General features: G+C 38.4%; 1 protein-coding gene across 1 annotated transcript in view; it reads left to right on the top strand.

The window, feature by feature from the left end:
* Window positions 1-13718, top strand: part of LOC135469822 (calcium homeostasis endoplasmic reticulum protein-like) — a 45232-nt gene that overhangs the window by 4582 nt on the left and 26932 nt on the right. Inside the window, exons 2-3 of the mRNA XM_064748431.1 lie at window positions 5881-6051; window positions 11917-12167. Coding sequence (XP_064604501.1) covers window positions 5881-6051; window positions 11917-12167 — 422 coding nt within the window. The remainder of the gene's footprint in view (window positions 1-5880; window positions 6052-11916; window positions 12168-13718) is intronic.

A 13718-nucleotide genomic window follows, 5' to 3' on the forward strand; every position in this document is an offset into this window, starting at 1 on the left:
TTGTGAGACTTTTGAGACATTCCAGGAAATTTCATTGTGGTTTTTAGCTCAGATAATCCTGCAGATCTGACTGGTTATAATGTGGTTTATTACTATGTACATGTAGATAAATTACATTTTTTAAATGATCAATGAATGATTTAGCCTAGAACAGAGCAGCTAAAGCAGGATTGTCAGGTTGCATACCCGCTAAATACATTTGTACCTTTTACAGTCATTGACTACAAACTTCGCACACTTTGCCTGATTCTGAGAGGTCAGAATTGTTCAAAGGCAAAATTACACCCATGTGAACAAAAGTAGTGTCCAGCACCAAGATTAGTATTTAAGGTGAGTGATTGAGTTCTTTGGGTTTAACATCGTACTCAACAATTTTTCAGTCATATGACGACGAAGGAATCCTTAGGGTGCATGTACGTGTAATGTGCTTCCTTGTTGCAGGACGGATTTCCACCGCTCTTTTATTTAGTGCTGCTTCACTGAGACGACTTACCGAAGGCAAGTAAGGCGCCCCACCCGAGCCATTATACTGATACGGGTCTACCAGTCGTTGCACTATCCCCTTCATGCTGAACGCCAAGCGAGGAAGTTACAACTTCCTCTTTTAAAGTCTTAGGTGTGACTTGATCAAGGATTGATCCTGGATCTACCGGTCCTGAAGTATTTTATGCCATTTGCCTCTAAAACGGAGACACTTTTTGGAGGACATTTTAGGTAATTCACCAAAACTTCAGCACTCAAAGGATGCAGTGTGTATGAAACGCTTGGTTTTTATTTCTTAATGTGTAGTACTAGTATATAAGATGGCCTGACGTATACAACTGCAACAAAGGTTTAACAGCTTTCTTCTTAAGGTGTAAAAATGGCTTTAAACTTTAAACCTCAGTTTTCGTAAGCCGCCTCGTCGGCCAGACGGGAAATTATTAAGTAACTTGCTGTGGTGGCGAGTCTGGATGATAGGCACAAAGCTGCTTCTGCTTCCCCACATAGGTTAAGCCACAAGAGGTTCTCAGTGTCTTGGAGACTTCCTGTTCTGAGAAAATTAACATGGGAGAGAAATTAAAAATAGAAGAAAGTTGGAATTGAAATGGCCTGATTTCACATTCTGGTTAAACCTATTCTGTAAGATGGACCGGAAGTTAGAGACCACCTGATCTTCTTAGTAACAACCGGCCTGGGTGAAGAAAAACAGTCCTCCCAACGTTATTGTGTAGGAAAATGCTTATTTTTGAATTGCTGGCAGCAATCTTGTATCTGTTGGATTTGTAAAATTTTCAGCTTTCCATATAGTTTTGAGTATTTCTGAAGAGCGTTTGTGATGTTATTGTGGACAACTAGGCTTTACTGGTTGCTAGCGAGACAGTGGCAGAAAGTGACCTTTTCTGCAATGCTTTAACATTTTCGCGGCCATTTTGTCTTAGACACAAAAGGGTGGCCATGTGACCTCCAACTTCCGACCCGTCTTACAGAATGCTTTCCCAGTATGTTAATTGATGACGTCTTTGCTAAGAAATAAGATAAAAATGCCTCAAGAATGAAAAATTTTATGCCAGATTTGCAGTTGAGACAGCCACCATTTTTGTAGTAGAAATGCCACAAGATCTCATAGTACAGGCAATAATTTTCTCTTGGTGACCTATGATTTGACCTCTTGGCATTATTTTTCATTGAAACTCTTCATTGTAAATTGTATGTCCATTTGCAGTGGCATGGGGTAAAAACAATGGAGAAAATGAAAATACATGTACCAAGAAATTGTTACATCGCAGTGTTGGCCTTTTATTAGGCATAGAAAGATACTACAGGATTAGAACTTCAAAGACCCCTGTCTGTGACTGGGTGACAGTTTGACTGTGGCTGCTTTGTTGTGGTGAGCATAGGAACACAACCTTAATTTGCTGAAATATGAATGTGGCTTCTTCAATCTTCTCATAATAAGATGTCAGAAATAATATAAAGGTGGAGAAAATTAGAACATATGTAACCTCCTCAAAAATGTGTATATATTTCTGACTTTTCTAACTTTGTGTGACATGTCATGTAATGATCTGGAGTGCTGTTGTGTCCACATTGACCCATCTCACACCACATCTGTGGAGATTTCTGGTCTACTTTTCTGGTCTAAACCTTCTCTAGTGAAAGTTTTCAAGAGTGATGAAGCCATTCTGAGCACTGGTTGTGAACTTGTCACTGTCATATTGTAGATAGCCAAAGAGAAGATGAGAGACACTAACAAGTGACAGTGTGAATTTAACATATGCCCTTTGATGACCTTTACAGATAAGACTAGCTTTCACAGAAAATAGCTACCTTAGCGGAATTTATCTCCTGTAGGTTCATGTATACTTCAGTATTACATACCCTTGGGGTCAAAGAAAGGCAAATTAAAAAAGCCAAAAAAAAAAAAAAAGTATAAAAAGAAAAGATGAAAAGATGTCTTACTCAAGGATGTATCTGAAATACCACAACTGGTTGGTTTACAAAATTTAACGTCATTAATTTGTCTGACATCTTAGTTAATGATTATTCGGAGGTTTTACATCGTTGCGGATCCTGGTAGCACAACACTGTTCAATGGGATTGTCAACATATTTGTTCTCATTTTCTTATTTTTCTTTGTCTTTCACTGCTGTAAGTTGTCATGAATTAAGTCATGCTACGGGTACCTTTATGTTTGAATTTAGTGTCTAATACAGCATAATTTTGGATAAGTGTTTTATTGCGTAAGGAAAAGGTACATGTATGCATAAAAAATAAATTGTGACAGTGGCATGAACAGAGCAATTAGAACATTGAAGAACGTTTTTCATTTGCTCTTGTTTTCTTAGGAAAGAATTCATGTGATCAAATTTAATAATGATAGTAACTAAGGAGTAGGAATTTTATCGTAATATCATAGATTTACACATATAAATACAGTCAATCAGTTGTTGCATTTCCTGTTTGCATATGTACCTAGATGTATTTGTTTGTCTATACATATTTTCAAGCTTGGCGTCGGATTTAACAAAAACGTTCTTAGGTTACAAGTTAGATTGTACTGTTTATAAAAGTTTGTGAAAATGGAAGCAAAGTTTATTCAGACATGTCTTGTATCTGACCAGTCTTTCACATGATGGCGTTTGTTTCTTGGGGAAGATGTCCACTATAGAAAATAAAGTATGTGCAGTACTCCCTGCCTACAGTTTCCCGGCCATTTGCATGAACTTATCAGAGTGAATGGGACTTCTGTTTGCGTACATAGAACTTACGATGTTGATATGAGAGTTTTTAGTAGGAACAGGTCCTTGACAATATTTTATCTCTTAAGATAACTTGTTTGTGTTCTACATGGATATAAAACTCATGGATATATAACACTACACGGATATATTCTCTCATGACAGGCACGTGTCTTCAAAATCGGAGCGTTTCACTATCACAAGAGTTCAAGGCAGTCACATGTGTCTTTGATAAATCCATAACAGCCTGAGGTTTTGAGGTTTTGACAGTTTTCTGCGTTTTTACGTATTTGAATTGTTGTCAGGAAAAATGAAATGCTGTAAGAAATAAGAGTATTAATAATATACACGTGGGTAACATCACAAAGTTTGTACACTCATAGTGACTTTTGATTTGTTTTGTCGCAGCAGTTCAGTGTACATTCTAGCATTGTTGTCAAGCATGGCTGTGATAATCTCATATCCTTAGTTTTGGGGTTGAAGCAGTGACACATTCAGATTGATTCAGATAATGTTTGGAAGATAATCATGTACTGTAACTCTGGATTTTAAAAATTTCATCGTTTTGTTTTTGCCCCTTCGCTAGTTACAACCAATTGAAAATATTTAATCAGTTGGAATAATTTGTAAATGTGTATTTATTTTTACTTCAGATTTCGCAAAATAAAGGAATACTTTTTGTCTCATACATGTATCTCCAAAGATAAAACGATTCTTTATTTATATAAATACAACCACGAACTAATTTTCTTGTTACATGTACATGAACAATGTATGTGGGTCCAAGTTACAGGAAAACTCAATATTCACAGGATAGAATAGATGGTGAAAGGCCAATGGCTGCAATATCTGAGGATACTTGTTTCATGTTATACACATTTTATTGTTCATGCAGTAGCCAGATTTGTGAATGTATACATGGTGCATGGACAGTTCTAAGTGTAGCATCTACAGCAAACTCTCTTTGACAAGGTATGACATAGCTGGCATGCTTTCATAGGCTCAGTGTCTACATGTGTCTTTCCAGGCCACCCTTAGGAAATTTCCTTGCCACCTGTCACATTAAGTAACAGCAAACTTCCCGTTAAGGTCAGGCATGGTTCCATTGTGCCTTACCTGTAACTTGGGGTGCCTTTGTCACAGAGTGGGGTGGTTGGGTTGGAAGGGTTCCAGGACCAGCAGGGTATTGATTCTGTTAGTTGACCTGACCCACTGCCCTGACCACTGCAGTCACACCTGAACCCTATATGAGCTTTGCCACTTAACTTCTGAGAACCCTGCTGGTTTGACATGCCATTGTTTGAGATGATCCCAGTTAGCTTACATCATCTGCAGAGCATTGTCTGTATTGTTTTCAAGGTCATTTATTCTCTTAAGTGCATTTAGCATGAATCTGTTGATATGGGTCACTTAGGACTAAAACTGTTTGCCTTAAGGTTTCATAGTGGTATCAGGTGTGAGGTTGTCTAGGTTAAGAAACTCATGGAAAGGAAAGAAACGCAGACTGTTTGTAGAGTGTTAAAGTATTGGATATGTTTCATTGAAAAGAAGATTGTGAAAGGGGCTCATCGTAATATGTGAACTTTTAAGCATTGCTGATTTCATGTGTTTTCAAAGATTTTAGGAATAAAGCTACATCGGTAGGTACAGATTCAATAAAATTGTCTTAAAAATGCGCATTTCTGAGAGTAGGGGGCAGAATGAGGCTATCATGGAAGATTATGTGGTGCTATATGAACAGGCCAGACGGATTGTTCACATGCGGATCAGTCCAAAGGTTTAATGTTCGTGGTTCATTCAGGGTTGACTGGAATTGGAAAAGTACTTGACAGTAGCTTATCAACAAGAGAAAGATGCATTGAATGAAGTTCCATTACAGAGGGAAACACAAGATATAACTGGAATTTCAGTTTATGTGTGGAGTTGATGGAGCAGAATCTCCCATTATAAATAGCCAGTTTTTTTTTTTTGGAGAGTACCTCACGTGTCTCTTAATCACACGAAATCCATGAAAGAATGGTTGTCCGGTTCTTTAAAGAGACCAATTACCGGAGAGGTTTGGTAAAAAATTGATGAACGCAAGTCCAGTCTAGTTTGTGCAAGTATTTTAGATAGCCTAAGGAATTACCATTCACAGATATAAGCCTTGTCTTTATAGGTGTTACCAGTCAAAATCTGTCTTCATGTATAAATGTTAAACTTCATAATGCTGGTTGCCCTATAACTTTTCCAAATTTTAAAATCATATTAACAATAAATGGTACAGGTATGAGCCTGGTTTTATCTCAAAGGCATTAATCTAAGCTATTCTTGGTAATTAGAGAAATTTGGTTTGACTGAACATATATTTTTGGCAACAAAAAATCAACAGTATATCAATTTTATCCATTTCGGTTCATTGATTTGCCGTTTTTACGCACATTGTATCATTGGCCACTTGTGTTTTTAAGAACCATATGTTATCTGCTGTTGACCAAGAAACCCGTTTTATACATGAGCACATGTTGAAGAGCCCACAGTTTATAGGTTGATCCCCAGTTTGCATATCGCTGGTCATGATAAGTTCCATTTAAGAGAGAAAGTGTTTATTGGACTTTCAGAACATTTAACAGTGTGTACATTATCAGTTACATAAGTTGTTTTGTTTTTTCCTTTTCAGATCTTGAACTAAAGAACATTATAGACAAGTTAGCCAACTTCGTGGCTCGGAATGGTCCAGAGTTTGAGTTCATGACCAAAAACAAACAGAAAGACAATCCCAAGTTTTCTTTCCTGTTTGGTGGGGAGTATTTTAATTACTATCAGTACAAGGTGACAACAGAGCAGACAAGTAAGTCCACATGTTAGCCATCAAGTAAGTTTACCATCAAGTAAGTTCACTATCAAAGGATACAAGAAAAGGAACTATAAAACAAAGATTATGTTTCTATGTCAAATGAAGAAAATTATGAGCAAGAATTGTTGTTAAAAAAAATGTCATTTGGAGAGTTATATACCTGTTAATTACTGGGCTATATTGTTCATATTTTCCGTCAACGGTCAGATTTCTTCAGAAATAATGTCATCATCGATCTTCCTCGGAGTTTGGTGAACACCCACTAAGTGCCCCCAGCCCAGTGAACAGGTCGCTATAGTGTGGGCAAGGCGACATGTACACAGCTACTGCATGTCGTCTTGGGGCCAGCTTAGCGTCCCCTGAACCTCCCTATACCGGCCCCCATTCCGTCTGTTCGCCCCACCCCAGCCCAAATTAGGCCAGACCTATGCAGTCTGTCCCACACAGAGTTCTTTTTAAACAGGGGTCATTGATGACCTCACTGCTGCAAGGGACTTAATTTCCAGACTGACCGCTGGGGCCTTAAGAAAACTTTACTTTGAAGCCATTTTACCCCCCAAAGTGAAAGTAGAAAAATTTGTTTGTACTGTTATGTTATTACACATGATAATGTGCAGATTAAGAAATAAAACCAAAGAGTTTCATGTATCTTTCAAGTAAGTTCATATGTTGGCCATCAAGTAAGTTCATATGTTAGCCATCCAGTAAGTTCACAATCAAATAAGTTCATATTTTATCCATTAAGTAATTTTGCTATCAAGTAAGTTCACATGATGGCCGTCAAGTATGTTTACCATGAATTAAGTTCATATGTTAGCCATCAAGTAAGTTTACCATCGAGTATGTTCACATGTTAGCCATCATGTAAGTTGAGCATCAAGCAAGTTCACCATCAAGCAAGTTCATATGTTAGCCATCAGTTAAGCTTGAAAGTTTATCTTCCAGTAAGTTTATAGATGTAATTTCTGTCAATTACATTCACAGGTTTACCATTAAGTCAGTACCAAGATGACATATGGCATTTATAGGAGAGGTTAAATGTGCATATTAGTGCAGTTTTTCTTCATAAAATGGGAGTGTGCTTTATAATGAAATTATATTTTCGTTATCAAATACACTCCATAGTTTTCTGGAAAACTTGTTAAACTCCTTGGTGACAGCATGCTGGCTATAAAGGGGGCTTGTAATTCTAACTTTGTCAAATAAGAAACTTGAACTCTGAAATGTGGACAGCCAACATGTAATTGCTGGTAGGGGAACATTTTTACTTTGACGATACGAAGCTAAATTAAAAGTTGAAACTAGTTACAGTTTTCATATATAGGGGATGAATGTAAAGGTTGAAACTAGTTACAGTTTTCAGATGTAGGGGATGAAGGTAAAGGTTGAAACTAGTTACAGTGTTCATATATAGGGGATGAAGGTAAAGGTTGAAACTAGTTACAGTGTTCATATATTGGGGATGAATGTAAAGGTTGAAACTAGTTACAGTTTTAATATGTAGGGGATGAATGTAAAGGTTGAAACTAGTTACAGTGTTCATATATAGGGGATGAATGTGAAGGTTGAAACTAGTTACAGTGTTCATATATTGGGGATGAAGGTAAAGGTTGAAACTTTTCCAGCAACAATACAGATAGGTGACCATTGTCTGGCTGGTAAAGTACCCCAGAATGAGACATCAGCATGTGACAGATTGTACATGTTCACATGTATCTCTCTTTAGTTCCTATCTTGTTTGGTGTTTAGGGCTGTTTATTGATTGATGACCTGGTTTCAGGGGGAGATAAGACATGTGACTTCAGCAGCTGTGATGACTGTCACCACCAGGGGGCTCTGATCTATCAAGGCTCAGACCATAGCTTCTGAACTTTTATTTTTTTATTTACTAAATTTTTAGTTTTAAACACAGAATAAGTAGATATACATGTACATGTAAATTCCCCGCATCTGCTGTTAAATTCAGTTTTACTCTAACTCCACCCGTAATTAAAGACATGGGCGGTATGTATTTGGCAAGACTGTGTAGTTAAACATGTTTTTGGTGCCAAATTGTAAGCTCTAAGCTCACCAGCAATTTAGCAAAATCAGTTATCACTCTAGACTTCATGGAGTAACACAGCAAGGGTTATTTGTGTAAATGTTGAGTTCATGTACATATTATTAGCTTCTGTTATTGTGCGTGTTGGTGGAGCATTCTAGGAGTTGTTATTCATTGTAGTTTGTATGTGATTATGATGCCAGCTCATACATTTGCATATCCGGACTCTTGATCATAAAGACATATGCCTTATAAGAAGAGGGAGTAACTTATATGTAAGTCTTAGGGTGTGTCAGAGGGCAGCTGTTCAGAAACTCCAGGTAGTCAGGTGTGTCATATTACCTCACCTGGAAATTTACAGCTGGTCAAGACTGAACTGTTTACTTGTGTGAGTAAGCCATGTCATCAGGTGATTAGCCTAAGCTTGGTCGGCTTGTGGCCTGACTCACTGATGAGAACCACTCACCTGTTCATATCTGGTTTTAATAACACAGATTTCTTTTGCTTTGTTGTTTTTTTTTTCAACTTTTGTTCGTGTTTTGGAGGAAGTTATCCTGTTTTATAATGACTTTTGTGCACTTGACACTCCAAATTCTTTGATATATTACATTGCTTTTGTTATGGTTTTGAAACATTGTTTTATTTTTCTTTGTGAGCTAAATTATATTGTAGTAGTAATCCCCTTCTTCCCCCAGTAAGGGTAATTGTAAACGGATTGCAGAGACACGTGTATACATGTGGGTAATTCGTATCCCTTTGTTGGTTTAGAACAACATTTGTCTTCTTTCTTTTTTTTTGACTATTTTGAATTTTGTTCAGCAATTTACTTTTTAATAAAGAGCATTGTGTTAAAAATTACAACTGTAGGTAATTGATGGTCATGGATGGAACGTAAGATTCAGTTCTGATAATACTCTTCATGTTGCATGGGCCTCAAAAAAGATGAACATTTTTTATCTGTAAACAGAAGTTTCATGCCCTCATGTTTTTTTGCAAAAGTGGCCTGCCTGAGAAAATGTCTGCTCTCCAGAAAAAATGGTGAGGCAAAGTCACCCAGGTCAGTTAGTACTATTAATATTATCAATCAAATACATGTTCTGGAAGCTCGTTGACTGCTTTGGGAACCCCCCCCCCCCAAAAAAAAGAGTTGTTTTTTGCTTGAGATTTCATCGCCCTTTGTCTCAGTAGGAGGTTACACATTGCAAACAGTCAAAAGTAAACCTGCTGATAATGGTTGTAGACAGAATGTATGTATTACATGTACAGATAACTGTTTACATGTAGAGATAACCCTGTCTGCCCCTGTTGTGTGAACAGTTACACCGCTGAGGTCATTGGTCTCTATGGCCTGTCTGTACTGCTGTTTTCAGGCCACACCTAGAGCTCTGCAAACATCTCCAGCAGGAACATCTGTTGATTTGCTATACAAACATGGTCTCATGTACTCTGTACAAAGCATCATCTGGGATGTCTGGTAGCTAGCTATAGAGTATCCCTCTTATGTGTGTGTATTAAAAAATACACGTTCATTATTGATACTAGTACATATCAACTGAACAGAGATAGTTTAACATTTAACTGAAAAGACTGGTAATGTTCATTGTGTCACAATAGCACATGCACAGTTGTACATATACGGTACATGCACACAGGTGCCTTCACCAGTTGTATGTATACAGTACATGCATGCATGTGCCCTCACCAGTTGTGCATATACAATACATGCACACACGTGCCTTCACCAGTTGTACATATACAGTACATGCACACACGTGCCCTCACCAGTTGTACATATACAATACATGCACACACGTGCCTTCACCAGTTGTACATCTACAGTACATGCACACACGTGCCCTCACCAGTTGTACATATACAGTACATGTATACATGTGCCTTCAGCAGTTGTACATATACAGTACATGCATGCATGTGCCTTCACCAGTTGTACATATACAGTACATGCATCCATGTGCCTTCACCAGTTGTACATGTACAGTACATGGACACACGTGCCCTCACCAGTTGTACATATACAGTACATGCACACACGTGCCCTCACCAGTTGTACATATACAATACATGCACACACGTGCCTTCACCAGTTGTGCATATACAGTACATGTATACATGTGCCTTCAGCAGTTGTACATATACAGTACATGCATGCATGTGCCTTCAGCAGTTGTACATATACAGTACATGCATCCATGTGCCTTCACCAGTTGTACATATACAGTACATGCATCCATGTGCCTTCACCAGTTGTACATATACAATACATGCACACATGTGCCCTCACCAGTTGTGCATATACAGTACATGCACACAGGTGCCTTCACCAGTTGTACATATACAGTACATGCACACACGTGCCCTCACCAGTTGTACATATACAATACATGCACACACGTGCCTTCACCAGTTGTGCATATACAATACATGCACACACGTGCCTTCAGCAGTTGTACATATACAGTACATGCACACACGTGCCCTCACCAGTTGTATGTATACAGTACATGCATGCATGTGCCCTCACCAGTTGTGCATATACAATACATGCACACACGTGCCTTCACCAGTTGTACATATACAGTACATGCACACACGTGCCCTCACCAGTTGTACATATACAGTACATGCACACACGTGCCTTCACCAGTTGTACATCTACAGTACATGCACACACGTGCCCTCACCAGTTGTACATATACAGTACATGTATACATGTGCCTTCAGCAGTTGTACATATACAGTACATGCATGCATGTGCCTTCACCAGTTGTTCATATACAGTACATGCATCCATGTGCCTTCACCAGTTGTACATATACAGTACATGCGTCCATGTGCCTTCACCAGTTGTACATATACAGTACATGCACACACGTGCCTTCAGCAGTTGTACATATACAGTACATGCACACACGTGCCTTCACCAGTTGTACATTCACAGTACATACGTACATGTGCCTTCAGCAGTTGTACATATACAGTACATGCATACATGTGCCTTAACCAGTTGTACATTCACAGTACATGCGTACATGTGCCTTCACCAGTTGTACATATACAGTACATGCATGCATGTGCCTTCACCAGTTGTACATGTACAGTACATGCATCCATGTGCCTTCACCAGTTGTACATATACAGTACATGCACACACGTGCCTTCACCAGTTGTACATATACAGTACATGCACACACATGCCTTCACCAGTTGTACATTCACAGTACATGCGTACATGTGCCTTAACCAGTTGGTTTATTGGAATGGTGTTTTACGCCTTACTCAAGAATGTTTCACTTCTACGACGGCAGCCAACATTATGGTGGGAGGAAACAGGATGGAGCCTGTAGGAGACTCTCGACCTTCTGCAGGTTGCCCTTCACCAGTTTGTGTATGGAATTTATTATGTTGTATTCTTGTCAAAAAAGCTTCATTGTGCAGTTTGTGTATACATGTTCATATATGTGAAACACATTGTTTATATTTAGGCTTCGTAGACATTGAGTTATAAATGCAATGAAGAACAATGACTGAAAAATAAAAGGAAATGAATCATTACTAGAAATCCTTTGAAATGATTGGACACTTCTGACATGGTGAATATGATTTGACACTTCTGAAACGCTGAATATGATTTGACACATCTGAAACGCTGAATAAAATTTTCACTTTAGACTGGTTTATAATGTTACCGCAGAGCTAAATGATTACCCACATTATTCTCTTCAACTTACCAGTTACATTACGTTCTGTTAGGAAAAATGATTACCCTTGTAATGTACATTTCTGTTCTCTGTTGTCAGTTATTAACCATCAGAAGCAAAAACTTGCAGAGCAGCAGCAGAAGTTAGCGCAACAACAAGTGATAGTTCAGCAGGTGATTACCCAGCAGGCCATTCAAACAGCACCATGGCAACAAAACCAGCAAGCGACTCAGCAAATCCAGCAGCTCCAGCAGCAGATACAACAACAACAACAGCGGATGCAGGAGCAGATCAAACAGAGCGAGCAGAATCTGGCTGCGCAGTATCAGAGCCTGATACAGCAACAACAGGTGGGTGGTCATGTAAAACCTGGTGGAGTTCTGTGTATTGATGGGTTGAAAGCAGGAGAGAATTAGGGTGCTTTCGGTTATGCGAAATCACCAGCTCATAAGGACCAATCAAGTAACAGTAGCATTCATATAACATGACATGAATGGTTGGGCCTGGCTGGTGACACAGGTGTTTTTACACAGGTGTGATTTTAAGCGCCTATATGATGGAGAAGCAGAAGCATAAGGTGTGGCAGGAAATATCAGATCACAAAGCTTTCTGTTTTTGCCTTTTCCAGAGCAGAAGCGTAAGGTGTGGCATGAAATATCAGATCGCAAAGCTTTCTGTTTTTGCCTTTTCCAGAGCTATATATGGAATTACTATTCCAGTACATGTACACTCATTGTGTATTGTGGTCTAGGAGGTTTTGCAGATCTTATCAGATATGATAGTCATCTTCAGTAGATTCTATACCCAAAACATCTTCCACAATACATACGTTATTTGCTGGTGACTCTTTTTTTTCTATGTTTAAAATTAATTGTGTATAAGACCTCAGTTTTGTTCAGGTATTTCACATGTGTATTCGTACAGGAGTTTGCATTTAGTTCTCATCTCTAACATTGGTGTTTGGTGTTGATTGGGCTAGGGGACATGAGCATATACCATCAACCTGTTGTTTCATGAAGGAAGTTGGAAATGTTTCATATTTGGTACTCTAATATTATCTTTTTTATTTGTACGGGTTTGTAGGTTAGCTAGTAAAGTAATGATTATTATGGCGCCTGCCTCATGGATGAATTAAACAACTCTATATGCCTCCTCATGGTGTTGCCAGGTGGATATGGATTCTATGGATTATGTGGATTCTACAATACAACGGCTAATACCTTATGAACAATGTTTGTGGGATTATGTGGCTGGATTAGAGTTGAGCGCTACTTTGTTATTAGTGGCGTTAATCGTTTTGATGTAATCATTGCATAAAAACCAACCGATCAGTGAAGGGCTCAAACAGTGTTAAGCTGTGTATAAGTTTATGAGTCAGTGCCTTACCAGTGCTGTGTAAACTGTAATGTGACTGCTAGTGAGGTAACGACATCAGGCATAAAAATAACCCAAAGCCGTAAGTCAGATTTACTGATGACAGCAGCATGGCCACATTAATCTCACTGTGGCTAAGTATTTGACAGATCCAGCGCTAACTGTGCTACTAAAGCTGTGGTTTTGCTGTCTTTATACACCATGACTTTCTCCCATTATTGTTTATATTAAGACTGAATTGGAACACAAATTTCTTCCAAAGGTCTTTCGGTTTGAATGGGAAAGATAACATTAGACTAATCCAAGGATGTGGACCTTTATCGTCTTTAGTTACCCAGTATTTAAGAACCTCTGTGATTATACCAACACAGCTGGCAAACAAATATATTTTCATGTATAAGCTGATATGTTTTTTTTATCCCATGCATGCTAAAGTATAACTGAACAGTTACAAAAGAGAAATGACGCTTATCTTAACTGTGTTACCCAGGGTATCTGAAATCGAACTCCCCTGTAATAGATGGGAT

This window comes from Liolophura sinensis, chromosome 7, assembly GCF_032854445.1.
Source record: "Liolophura sinensis isolate JHLJ2023 chromosome 7, CUHK_Ljap_v2, whole genome shotgun sequence".
Taxonomy (NCBI): Eukaryota; Metazoa; Mollusca; class Polyplacophora; order Chitonida; family Chitonidae; genus Liolophura; species Liolophura sinensis.